This window comes from Scylla paramamosain, chromosome 1, assembly GCF_035594125.1.
Source record: "Scylla paramamosain isolate STU-SP2022 chromosome 1, ASM3559412v1, whole genome shotgun sequence".
Classification (NCBI taxonomy): Eukaryota; Metazoa; Arthropoda; class Malacostraca; order Decapoda; family Portunidae; genus Scylla; species Scylla paramamosain.
This window is the reverse complement of record NC_087151.1, coordinates 7,240,792-7,253,114: the sequence shown is the minus strand read 5'-3', so window position 1 is coordinate 7,253,114 and position 12,323 is coordinate 7,240,792. Positions and strand designations below refer to the sequence as shown.

General features: G+C 36.8%; 1 protein-coding gene across 3 annotated transcripts in view; it reads left to right on the top strand.

Annotated features, from left to right (window-relative positions):
* Positions 1-4,575: 4,575 nt before the first annotated feature.
* Positions 4,576-12,323, top strand: part of LOC135097361 (transcriptional regulator ATRX-like) — a 69,478-nt gene continuing 61,730 nt past the window's right edge. The window contains exons 1-5 of one of the 3 annotated variants that reach the window (XM_063999270.1): positions 4,576-4,667; positions 6,586-6,692; positions 8,041-8,175; positions 8,649-8,762; positions 9,907-10,567. In XM_063999270.1, coding sequence (XP_063855340.1) covers positions 6,588-6,692; positions 8,041-8,175; positions 8,649-8,762; positions 9,907-10,567 — 1,015 coding nt within the window. In that variant the 5' untranslated portion in view covers positions 4,576-4,667; positions 6,586-6,587. Of the gene's footprint in view, positions 4,886-6,585; positions 6,693-8,040; positions 8,176-8,648; positions 8,763-9,906; positions 10,568-12,323 lie in introns of all 3 variants that reach the window. The other 2 variants (XM_063999339.1, XM_063999217.1) reach the window with 2 other exon arrangements.

Sequence of the window (12,323 nt, the reverse complement as noted above, 5' to 3'; positions counted from 1 at the left end):
CTCATGTGTAGAAAAAAAAAAAAAAACCTGCGCACATGCGTTCAAACGTAAAAAAAAAAAAACTTTTGATTATTTTATTGTAATTTGAGCTTTAACATTTCTTTCTTATATCTGAAACAAGGGATTTGGTACAGTACCCAATGTACTGTTTTTTTCTCTGCTTTTTTTTTTTTTTTTTTTTGAGAATAGGAAGTGCTAAGACGAGCACTTGAAATAGCTCAAGTTGCAATAAATATCTTGATTAATTACTCCTTTATTTTGACAATTATGCTACTCCATTGGAATCCTAACACTTTCCATTATATATATATATATATATATATATATATATATATATATATATATATATATATATATATATATATATATATATATATATATATATATATATATATATATATATATGTATATATCTCATTGAATGTGATAGCTAGTTGAGCATTTATTATTTTTCTTAAGATATTTTCCTTATATCTTATGATTGTCTTATATTCTTTTTAATTGGCTGTATGACTTCGCCGAAGCTAGTCATTTTCGCTAGATCGCGATTTCGGGTCCTTGACCCTTCTTCAGTAGCGAAGATCTATCCGTATTGAGGGTGTCGGACCCTCAATATGGATAGACCTTCGCTACTGAAGAAGGGTCAAGGACCCGAAATCGCGATCTAGCGAAAATGACTAGCTTCGGCGAAGTCATACAGCCAATTATGAAAGAATATAAGACAATCATAAGATATAAGGAAAATGCCCATATACACCCTTAATATATATATATATATATATATATATATATATATATATATATATATATATATATATATATATATATATATATATATATATATATATATATATATATATATATATATATATATATATATATATATATATATATATATTTTTTTTTTTTTTTTTTTTTTTTTTTTTTTCTTCTTCTCGGAAAAGAATTCTCATGCTGTACATAATGAATTTTGTGCATTTCTATTTTTTTTTTCATTTTCACTATTGATGTTATTTTTTTTTTTTCCTATTGAAATAAATATTGCTATTTTCCTTCTAATCTAATTGCCACCCCATGTTCAGTACAGTTTAAGCCAGTTAAGATTGGCTTAGTAGTTAAATGTTCCATTTCGGTTCATTTCAATGGGTTTGGGGCTCTATTTCAGTACATTTCAGATGTCTTGATCTCCATTGTGCTAGTTTTTGGCTGCATTTCGCTGCAATTCGGTAGTTTTAGGGTGTATATCGGTGAATTTCGATAGTTTAGGAGTGCATTTCAGTGCATTTCGGTAGTTTTTGGGTGCAGTTCGGTAGTTTTCGTGTGGATTTCAGTACATTTCGGTAATTTTTGTGTGCATTTTTGTGTGCATGCATTTCGACAGCTTTTCGTTGGATTTCGATGCATTTTGGCAGTTTTTTTTTTGTTCATTTCGGTACATTATGATAGTTTTTGTGTGCATTCCGGTGCATGTCGGTAATTTTTTACTCCATTTCGGTGGATTTCGATGCATGTAAGTAGTTTTTAGGTGCATTTCGGTGGATTTTGGTGCATTTCTTAATTTTCAGGTGCATTTTGGTGGATTTTAGTGCATTTTGGTGCATTTTGATGGTTTTGTGTGCATTTCGGTGATTTTAGTGCATTTCAATAATTTTTTGGTGCATTTCGATGGATTTCATTAGTTTTGGGTTCATTTCGGTGGATTTCGGTGCATTTAGATCATTGTTGAGTGCATTTCAGTGCATTTATGTAATTATTTGTGGATATTTCGCTGCATTTATGTAATGTTAGGGTACATTTCGGTGGATTTCGGTGCATTTATGTAGTTTTATGCATTTCGGTTTATGTATTTCGGTAGATTTCGGTGCATTTCGGCAGTTTTTGGGTGCATTTCGGTAGTTTTTGGGTTTATTTCGGTGGATTTCAGTATTTTTTGGGTGCATTTCGGTGCATTTCATTAGTTTTTGGCTGCATTTCAGTAGGTTTTGGTGCATTTCGGTGCATTTCGGTATTAGGAACAACCCTAAGCCTTGGTGTGTAGAATTGGGTAATCAGTCCTTTTCTCCGCCGCTTTTACGTAACCAGTCTTAACTTACCGGTAACCATTTTAAGGCTTCGTGAATCAAGGAGCGAACAGTCGTCCCACAAAAATCCTAGCTGTAGGCTGTTAAAAAGGCACGTGTTGTGGAGAACGCGTTTGGGATAATCGCTCAAAGGTAAGTAGAACTAATTTATGTATATTCTCTCCCCTCAAAAACCATACTATACCATCCATAAGTAGCTGCTACGCCTTGACGGTTACAGCACTTATCCAACAGGTTCCATGTTTTTGCACACGAACCTGAAGGCGGACAGGATGTGCCTGAGTGTTTCCTTATCATCTTGAGGAACTGTATGGTGCCACTGTCTTGTAGGTAGAGCAGCCTCGCGACTTGACCGCCACTAAGCCAAGCCCACGAGTCAATAAACAAGTGATACTGTTGCACAATTCCCCTCCCCTGGTCCCGTGGCCTAAGGATGCACTGACAACAGGGACAAGGTGGATATATATATATATATATATATATATATATATATATATATATATATATATATATATATATATATATATATATATATATATATATATATATATATATATATATATATATATATATATATATATATATTACTTCTGATCTCTCTAAAATTTCTAATTGGGGCAGAGCAAACTTAGTATTGCTCAATGCCTCAAAAACTCAATTCCCCCATCTATCAACTCGACACAACCTTCCAGACAACTATCCCCTCTTCTTCAGTGACACTCAAATGCCCCCTTCTTCTACACTGAACATCTTCGGTCTGTCCTTTACTTATAATCTAAACTGGAAACTCTACATCTCATCTTTAGCTAAAACAGCTTATATGAAGTTATGTGTTCTGAGACGTCTCCACCAATTTTTCTGACCCTTCCAGCTGTTAACTCTGTACAGGGGTCTTATCCATCATGCATGGGGGGTTCATTCATACCGCTCTTCTAGACAGGGTGGAATCAAAAGCTTTTCGTCTCATCAACTCCTCTCCTTTAATTGCCTGTCTTCAGCCTCTTTCTCATCGCCACAATGTTGCATCTCTTACTATCTTTTACCGCTATTTCCATTCTAACTGCTCTTCTGATCTTGATAACTGCATGCCTCCCTTCCTTCCGAAGCCTCGCTGCACAAGACTTTCTTCTTTCTCTCACCCATATTCTGTCTATCTAGTGCAAGAGTCAACCTGTATTCTCAGTCATTCATCCCTTTCTCTGGTAAACTTTGGAACTCCCTGCCTGCTTCTGTACTTCCACCTTCCTGACATGAATTCCTTCAAGATGAAAGTTTCAAGACACTTATCCTTTAGTTTTTTGACTGCCGCTTATGAACCTACTCGGTGACCGGCATTTCAGTGGGCCTTTTTTTTTTTTATTGGATTTTTGTTGGCCTTGGTTGGTGTCCCTCCTACATAAAAAAAAAAAAATATATATATATATATATATATATATATATATATATATATATATATATATATATATATATATATATATATATATATATATATATATATATATATATATATATATATATATATATATATATCCTCATTTCTGCTTATTTTATTACTTCTGTAGGTCTCCTATGTTTGACTTAGTTATTATAATAAAACACATTACAATATTGCTCTTTTTAGCTTATTTCATTGTATTAAATTCTCTCTCTCTCTCTCTCTCTCTCTCTCTCTCTCTCTCTCTCTCTCTCTCTCTCTCTCTCTCTCTCTCTCTCTCTCTCCGTTGCCACGTTACACGTTGAACATGTCACATTTCAGCACAAATGAGATACGATCCGTGCAAATTTACCGAGAAGATTGATTGGGTCACACATCTTTAAGTCTTTGATATTCTCAATCTTGATACGTTTTTGACAGTTGTCAGGGAATTCTCACGGAATTTTGATATGTCGATTGGCTATGCCGTGGGAATCACCTACAAAGAATTTACAATTTATCCAGATTATGTTGGCTACTCGTCGTATCCAGGCTCGCCGCCTAAATGGCCACATCGTGAGTCATAACCGGCATGGAAGAGTATGTTGTGCATCCAACTTAAAGTTTGATGTGGCCTGGGGGAACTGTCGTGTCAGTGTGCAGCCAACATAATGACATTACATAATAACAGCCATTAACAAAGATGTTCCCTCACCAACTCCTCACTTTTTTTTTTTTTTTTTTTTTTTTTGTTGTTGAAAGGTGCGCAGATGGCGGTGAAATTTTTGCCTTTGTATCGGCTCTCACTATCCTTTGTTTCGAGCTGTACGGTATATGTTTCTTGCCATACAAATGCACTACTATTAGTATTTTTAGTTTTCTTATCCCTTTCAACATTCCTGATTTTGTTTCACTTTTCAGCTTTTTCCAAATGTGAAATTACCAAGATCCTTACAAAAGTGAATGCTGTTAGTGTATATTCCCTATTGACACAATTTCTAGTCTTTTGTACTTAATTTCCTGTAGTAGACTTTCATTTTCATCCCTTCCCTATCATGTTTGACAAAAGATGTTTGAATGGAGGAAGCGTATGAGGGAGTAAGGGAGTGCGCGCCTTTACCGCCAATCGCCATGTTGCCCGGGGAGGAGTAAACAAAGCTGGGAGGGTTTGGGTGAGTTACGGCCACTGTCCATCCTCGTCACTCTTGCCACGCCGCCAACACTACTCCTGTGTCTTATTGTGAGCCACATGAAACAGGCGGTGATGTGATTTACTCCGATTGTCATGTAATGTCGTTATGAATGGTACTGGCGACAGATCGATCGTCTTCCAATGATGAACGGGCAACGGATTGTCATCACCTTTTCTCCAGCCTGAGGTGCATCACAGGTGTTTCCCATTACTTGTACACTAACAGGCCGCAAAGGTGCTATCTCAGCCTGTTGTATTGATCATTTTGCAATGTTTTGCCTTATTTCGCAATATTTTTTTGTATTTAATTTATTTATTTATTGTGTCTACAGTTTCAGGTATTATTCAGCCTCAATTATTATAATTATTTTTTTCTAAAGTTTGCGGTTGTCTTAGTTTTTTTGTGGAAAGGAACCTGGCGCAAATGTATTTCTTACACGAACTAAATAGATCAACTAAAGCAAGGTAAACTCAAAACTTACTTTTAACCCCGCAGGACAACTTTGCGGGCCACTGACAGTGAGAGAAAATGTTTACTTACTACTTTTGTTAATTCCAACCGTTTGTCTGTCTGTGTGTGTGGTTGTGATGTTTTAAGTTTCACTTAAGTAATTAATGTTATTTTGTTTTTTTTATTTTATTGTTTTTCAATTTTATGGATGTAGACTAGTTTGGGATTTTTTTTTATTATACTAAACAAGATAATTGGAACAAAGTGAAGTTAGTGATAAAATAATGGCCATAAGTAAAGGTGGTCAGTTTCAGGGGAAGGTGGGAGGAAAACACAGGTGTATGGATTTGAGTTTATTCCCGACCGGTTCCACCTACAGCTTCTTAAGGGAAACTGAAGACTGAACTTCAGTTTCTCTGAAGAAGCTGTAGGCAAAACTGGTTGGGAATAAACTCAACTCCATACACCTGTGTTTTCCTCCCACCTCCCCCCTCCAACTTGTTTAAATGTCTGAATGTTGTCAGTTTCCTTTTCAATTATTTAGTCCATCATTGGTAAATTTTTAGATTTACACCATAATCCCTCAATCTCCCTGAACTAGTTGGCGGGGCTGCACTGCCCTGGATCCCCTCCAGGGATACTAATCTAACCTAACCTAACCTAGCTGGGGGATTGCTCCTTCTTCAACCCATGTCAGGGATACTAAGCTAATCTAACCTAGCCTATCCTTCAGGATTTAGTCTAGGGAATTTTTTGGGCAAGTGCCAGTGTCTGTTTTGAAAACTATGGATTTCCCATGGAAACTCAGAGAGATTAAGTTTCCTAGAATCCAGTGAGGTATGCCAAAATCACACTCACAATGTTGTAGAGTGTGATGGTGTAAATCTAAAATAATACCTCATTTCCCATGGAAACTCAAGAGATTACCTACTTAGTGAACACATTTATTGTTATAATGTGCTTTGATAAAACAACATTCTACAGGCACCCTTTTTATTATCTAGACATCATCATTCTGAGTATTCAGTATTTTGAATTGGGTTGGAAAAAAAAACTATTGCAATATTGAATTATGAATGTTGATCCAGGGAGACAAAGATTATGTTTTCCAAATGTTTAATTTTTCTTTTACTTACATGTAACTTGTTAATTTTAATAACCTATGGTATTGCTTAGTTTATTGTAATTTTCATTGTCATCAGTGTAGGGTTGTGTCAGAAGAAAGAGGTAAAACTAAGTATTTTTTTAAAAAGACTAAAAATAAGCTCAAGTACTTGAGAAAACAGCAAGAAAACTTACTGGTTCAGTATCATCTATGCCTGTTATGTTGTAGTCTGTTATATCAATGAGTAATTGTGGTAATTTTCTCTGCTATCTTTTAAAAGCAATCACTTATATTTTGACAGGTCATTCTAATGGTATATAATAATAATCTACATTCTTGCAGATATGCTAAGCTGGTATTCAGGTGACAAGAACATGCTTGAACCCTTCAAGATGGAGGAAGATCCTGACGGCACCAGCCAACAGGTGGCCGTTATCATGACAGGAAAGGTGATCATGAAAACTTTACCTTCAGTTACCTTAGGTGTAAATTAAATAAGAAGTAATTACTCATTTCCCACTTTCAGTTTGCTGATTATGTGACTGAAGGGCATCTTTTCCACAGCAGTTATGAACACTACAGTAGTGAAGTTGTTAAGCAACTGAAAACTAATGTTGTTTTATATTTAACTTAGCCAGAGAAAAATACAGCTATCAATGATAGTCTTTTTATGATGAAGTGTGGGTGAAGACACCCTGATTATCAAATAACCTTTTCCCCCTTCCTGCCTGGAAACCAATCTTTGTGCATGAATTATATGAAATTATGTTGCCAGTCACAAGGAGGCTCCTCAAGCAATGTATGAAGAGGTCGAGTGGCAGAAAAATGAACTAGTAGTGCTCCTTTAGGAAGAGCAGTTCACCACTACCTCTTCATCAACCTCTTCGCTTACTTTATGCTTCACTACATCATTTTTACGTGGTATTGTATTAGTAATTGGTTATAGGATTAGATAAGACTTTCTTGGCATCATATGAAAGATTGTGCCTTGCAGGAAACATTACCTTTCACTTTGTTAAAGAAGTGCAAAGTGATTCTCATTTTTCCCAGGCAGAGCTGTCATCAGCCAGCCCCGGCCTACCAGCCACAGTGATGCTCAGCTGTTAATTGTAGGATTTTTTTTTATGTATCTTTTTTCCCGTCCATTATTTAATGGCATTCCTTTTCCTTTTTAGAATATAAATTTGCATAGTATGTGTTTATTTCTTTGGTTGTTGTGAAATGATGGCCAGAAAATCCTGTGGTAGTGGTGGCTGGCTGGAACATCTCCACTGACCCTGTTATAATGGATTGGCTGTATGGTTTACTATTGTGTTTCTAAGAACATAATCCAATTTCATAGCTAGGAGCAGTGTACTGCAGCTGCTCTTTATTTATGTTCATGGCCACTTTTGCCTAGGTAAAATGAATATACTGCATTATATTGATATGGGTGAAGTGAAACTGGATGTTGGTGGGCTTTGTTTGAAAACGTCCCTATGGCTGCCAACAGAAGAACTTGCATGATATTTTCTGCTAAATTTAGTGTATATCACCATATCACATATTGTTTATATAAATATGAATCAGAATATTTTTCCATCTTTTCAATATATGTAAAATGCATTAATTATCAAGTTTTCAAAGTTTGTGTGATTTGCATGAGTACCAGCACAATAAGGAACACCCTCTTCAACAGAGAAACAGAGGAGAGCATCTGTGAATATCTCAGACAGGAAGTGCCTTCCCTAGAAAACTCTGTGGAAAGGAGAAGGGGTAGACTGATGATCTTTCAGTAAAATAGAGTTTCTCTTTCAGGTGTATCGAGAAGCTGGGCTAAAGTACAGCAAGCACCCAGAGGTGGAGGGAATGCTTTATGACAAGCTTTGCCAAATAGGGAAGCACAAATTAAGAGATGATGTCAGAAAAATGGCACTCAGCATTGCTTTGTCAGTAAGTGTTTTAACTGTTGCCCATTATTTCTTAATGAGAGTGGTTTTGTCATTTATGAACAGTATCTGCTGTAGAGTAGAGATAAGTTACTTAACAGGAGCATATGATTGTCAATATGGGATGGAGAAAATAGTTCCAGTGTTAATGAGAATTTTGAATTTTTGAATGGGTGCAGTAGCAATAGAAATAAATGAAATAAATTTTGAAGTGGTTGAATGGGTAAGACATGTTGAGCTCCTTTGGAGATGTAAAAGTAAGTGAGAATGAGTTTGCCAAGAGATTAAAGGAGTTGGTTAGTATTAGAGAGAGAACAATACAGTCAAGGTTTTAACCATACGGTGAGGGAATGCTCGGAAAAGAGAAGATGGATATAGGTATTCTTTATGTAGATTGAATTCCAGTTATTAAAGAAGAGGAGAGTATGACATGTAATTTTTATTTTACTGTAGATTATTCTAATCCTTTACTTGCAGGTTTCTGATAAAGAATTTCAGCCAACTGTTGACTGGCTTGACAATTTTATGCGACGCTTTTGTCTTTCCAAAAAAATGATGGGATTCCACAGCTCAGCCATGTTGAAGCATAAGGTAGGTTTAAAGATTTTCATATTTACTTTGTAAGGAAATTATATATCTACCATAAATTTGGGCACACAAGTCAGTGTAACGTGAGTTAACCATTTTTTTTTATTCCTGTTCGTAAGTTTACAGGAATATCTCAATTATCTAATGGTTATGAGGAAAACACATGTTGGACTTAAAATCTTTAGCCATAGCCTCTAGTGAGAAGTTAGAGTTCATGAGGGACTGGTCTAAGGGTAAGGCTGTGAACCTTGACATAACACACATACCATCCTCCAGCTCAGGAAAGACAGTGATTGCTCACTTGGTAGTGAAAATAGATGGCATTATGAATTTGGTGTCAACCCAGGCCTGTAAGGTGGCAGTAGGGATGATAACACTGAGCTAGTGTGCAGTGTTTTTTTTACAGGTATACTGCACATGTTGGAAATACATTAATTTCCAACAGGATAATGGTAAATGGTGATAGGCATTGTTATTGATTTAAGTTTGAGAACCCACCTTAAAGAGTGGGTTTACTAGGATCAGGTTGAACAGGACTCAAATTCTTGGACCCAAGTTTTTGTGAGCCCACTCTGAGTGCAGCTCAGGTGGTTGCACTCAAAGAGCAGTCATTCAGTTACACTCCTGCTACCACACAAGGCAGTCAGCTCCCATTCAGCCTACTATTCCAGGTGGACATTCCAGTCAAGATTCCAGCTAAGTACCTTGACCAGCTCAGGCCTGTGTACTGTTAGGTAAATTCTAACACATAACCTGGCCTTGTGTGTCCATGACAACACCAAGTCACCATATACATATGAGCTTGTGTAAATGGTTTGTTTCAACTGTCCCTTGTGTGTATGGTGGCCTGGTGTAAAGAGTGTCAGGCTTATGTACATATATTGTATCAAAGTAGCTATTGTTTGTTTGGAAGGATAAAAGTCAGATGATAATTATAAAGTGTATGACAATTACACTTAGTTATTTTGTTTTAATCCACAAGAGTTCAGTTAGCATTACTGATTCCCTGTATGGCAACAGGTGAAATGGTTCAAAACACTGTAAAAAGACCAAGGTGACTCATATTGCCAGCCACCCATTAACCACTAAAATGATCATGTAAATTCTGGTATATCATGTTATGTTAATTAGATTCTTTTATTTCCAGGGGCCAACCCAACCTGAAGTAAAGCCAGCAGCCACATTGCAAAACATGACACAAGATGATGTATTCAGTGTTCTAGGCATCCCTACAGATTGTGATCCAAATCTTGAGAGTGGAAACTTGGAAGAGGCAGCTACCAGTGGTTACAGTAATGTTACAGAACAAAATTCAGAAACTGGCAACTTAGTGGCCGATTGTATTGAAAATAAAAGTAATTCAGAAACACCAGCAAAAGAGGTTGTGGATGGAATATCAAATGCTGTAACTGATGCAGTAAATGATGTCAGTGCTGCTACTGCAAATATCCTGGACAACAACAAAGGTGAAGCATGTAGTGAAAAAGATGGGAAATCTGAAAAGATGACTGATAAAGAAACAGGCACTTCTCTTGGTGAAAATAGATCAAGTGTACTCAATAACAAAAAGGAAAGTAGTGATGAAATTGAAAACATTATAATATTAGATGACAGTAAAGAAGAAAATACCCAAGCTGAATCCTCATGTAGAAAGGAAGGCACTGAGTCCAAGATTGGAAAAATATCCATTAAAAAGTTTGAGGATTTATGTGAAGTTGGTGCAAAAGAGGAGGATGAAGGTACGGGTGGTAATAAAGGAAATTCTAAAGATAGAAAAGGAAAAGAGAAGTCCAACTTATCTGATGAAAGTAGGTGATTTTTACTTCTGTGAATGTGTTGTGGTTAGCTTTGGTAATGATGATTATAGTCTTGCAAAAGTGATAGTGTGTAGTAATTTATATTTACATTTTTGTAGCAGTTACTGCCAAATGCATGTACAGCTCCCTTGCTGAAAGGAAAAGAGGAAAGATTGGATTTTCTCTACGCCTAGAGATGTAAGTTTGCTGAGTGTGGTAAGAAAAGTGTTTGTTTGGGTGCTGATAAGGAGGATAAAAGAGGGAACAATATGCCAACTAAGAGGGGACCTTAAGTGTCTTGACACCCCCCTCAACTTTTCTTCATTAACTTCTGTAACTTTTTTTGTCTTAGATCTAATTTTCAATCTCTAGAACACCATCTCTCTGCTAAACCTCATTTTTTCCTCATTGAAACACAAGTGTCTGAGGCAGCTGACATTATCCCTTTTTGTGTTCCTTTCTATTTTCTGTATCCTCACTTTCAGTCCAAAGCTGGATGTTACGTCTATGTGCGCAAAGCTCTTGTGCCTATGCTCTTGAATCTTCCGAATTTTCCACCATTTGGCTATGACTACGTAATCACTCTCAGACTAAATTTATCTGTGCTTTATACCACTCACCTAACTCCTCTGACTACAAGAAATTCTTAGACTTCTTAACTTCTAAAGAGGAGCACATTCTAACTCTCTTCTCTTTTGCGATCTCCATTCTTGGAGACTTTAATGTTCATCATCAGTTTTGGCTTTCCTCTCCCTTCACTGACCATCCTAGTGAATAAGCCTTTAACTTTGCTATCCCCCATGACCTAGAGCAATTGGTGCATCACCCTATTTGTATTCCTGACCATCTTGGAGATATGCCCAACATTCTTGACCTTTTCCTAACCTCTAATCCTTCTGCTTATGCTCTTAGCCCACCTTCTCCATTGGGCTCCTCTGATCACAATCTCATATCTTTATCATGTCCTATCTCTCCAATCCCTCGTCAGGATTCCCCTAAGTGGAGGTGCCTCTGGCATTTTGCCTTTGCTAGTTGGGGGGACCTGAGGAGGTATTTTGCTGATTTTCCTTGGAATGACTACTGCTTCCATGTCAGAGACCCATCTCTTTGTGCCGAGCGCATAACAGAGGTGATAGTGTCTGGCATAGAGATGTACATTACTCACTTTTTCTTGACCTAAACCTTCCAGACCTTGGTTTAACACTGCCTGTTCTCAGGCTATACATGATAGAGAGGTGGCCCACAAAGGTTACTTGATCCTTCCATCACCTGAATCTCATGCACTTTAGTGGGACAGAGCAAACTTAATATTGTTCAATGCCTCAAAAACTCAATTTCTCCATCTATCAACTCAACACAACCTTCCAGACAACTATCCTCCTCTTCTTTAATGACACTCAACCATCTCCCTCTTCTACACTCAACATCCATGGTCTGTCCTTTACTTATAAACTAAACTGGAAACTTCACATCTTATCTCTGGCTAAAACTGCCCTCAAAGGGTACTTGAGCCTTCCATCACCAGAATCTTATGCACTTTATATTTCTGCCTGGGACCATGCCAAGTTTGTTTTCCAACTAGCCAAAAACTCCTTCATTAATAGAAAGTGTCTAAATCTTTCAAGATCTAACCCCTCATGACTTCTTGTATCTAGCCAAAAACATCTCCAATATCTTTGCTTCTTCTGCATTTCTTCCTTTTATTTCAACCTCATAACACCACTTCCAACTCATCTATCTCTAAAGCTGAACTCTGCTCAGACCTATA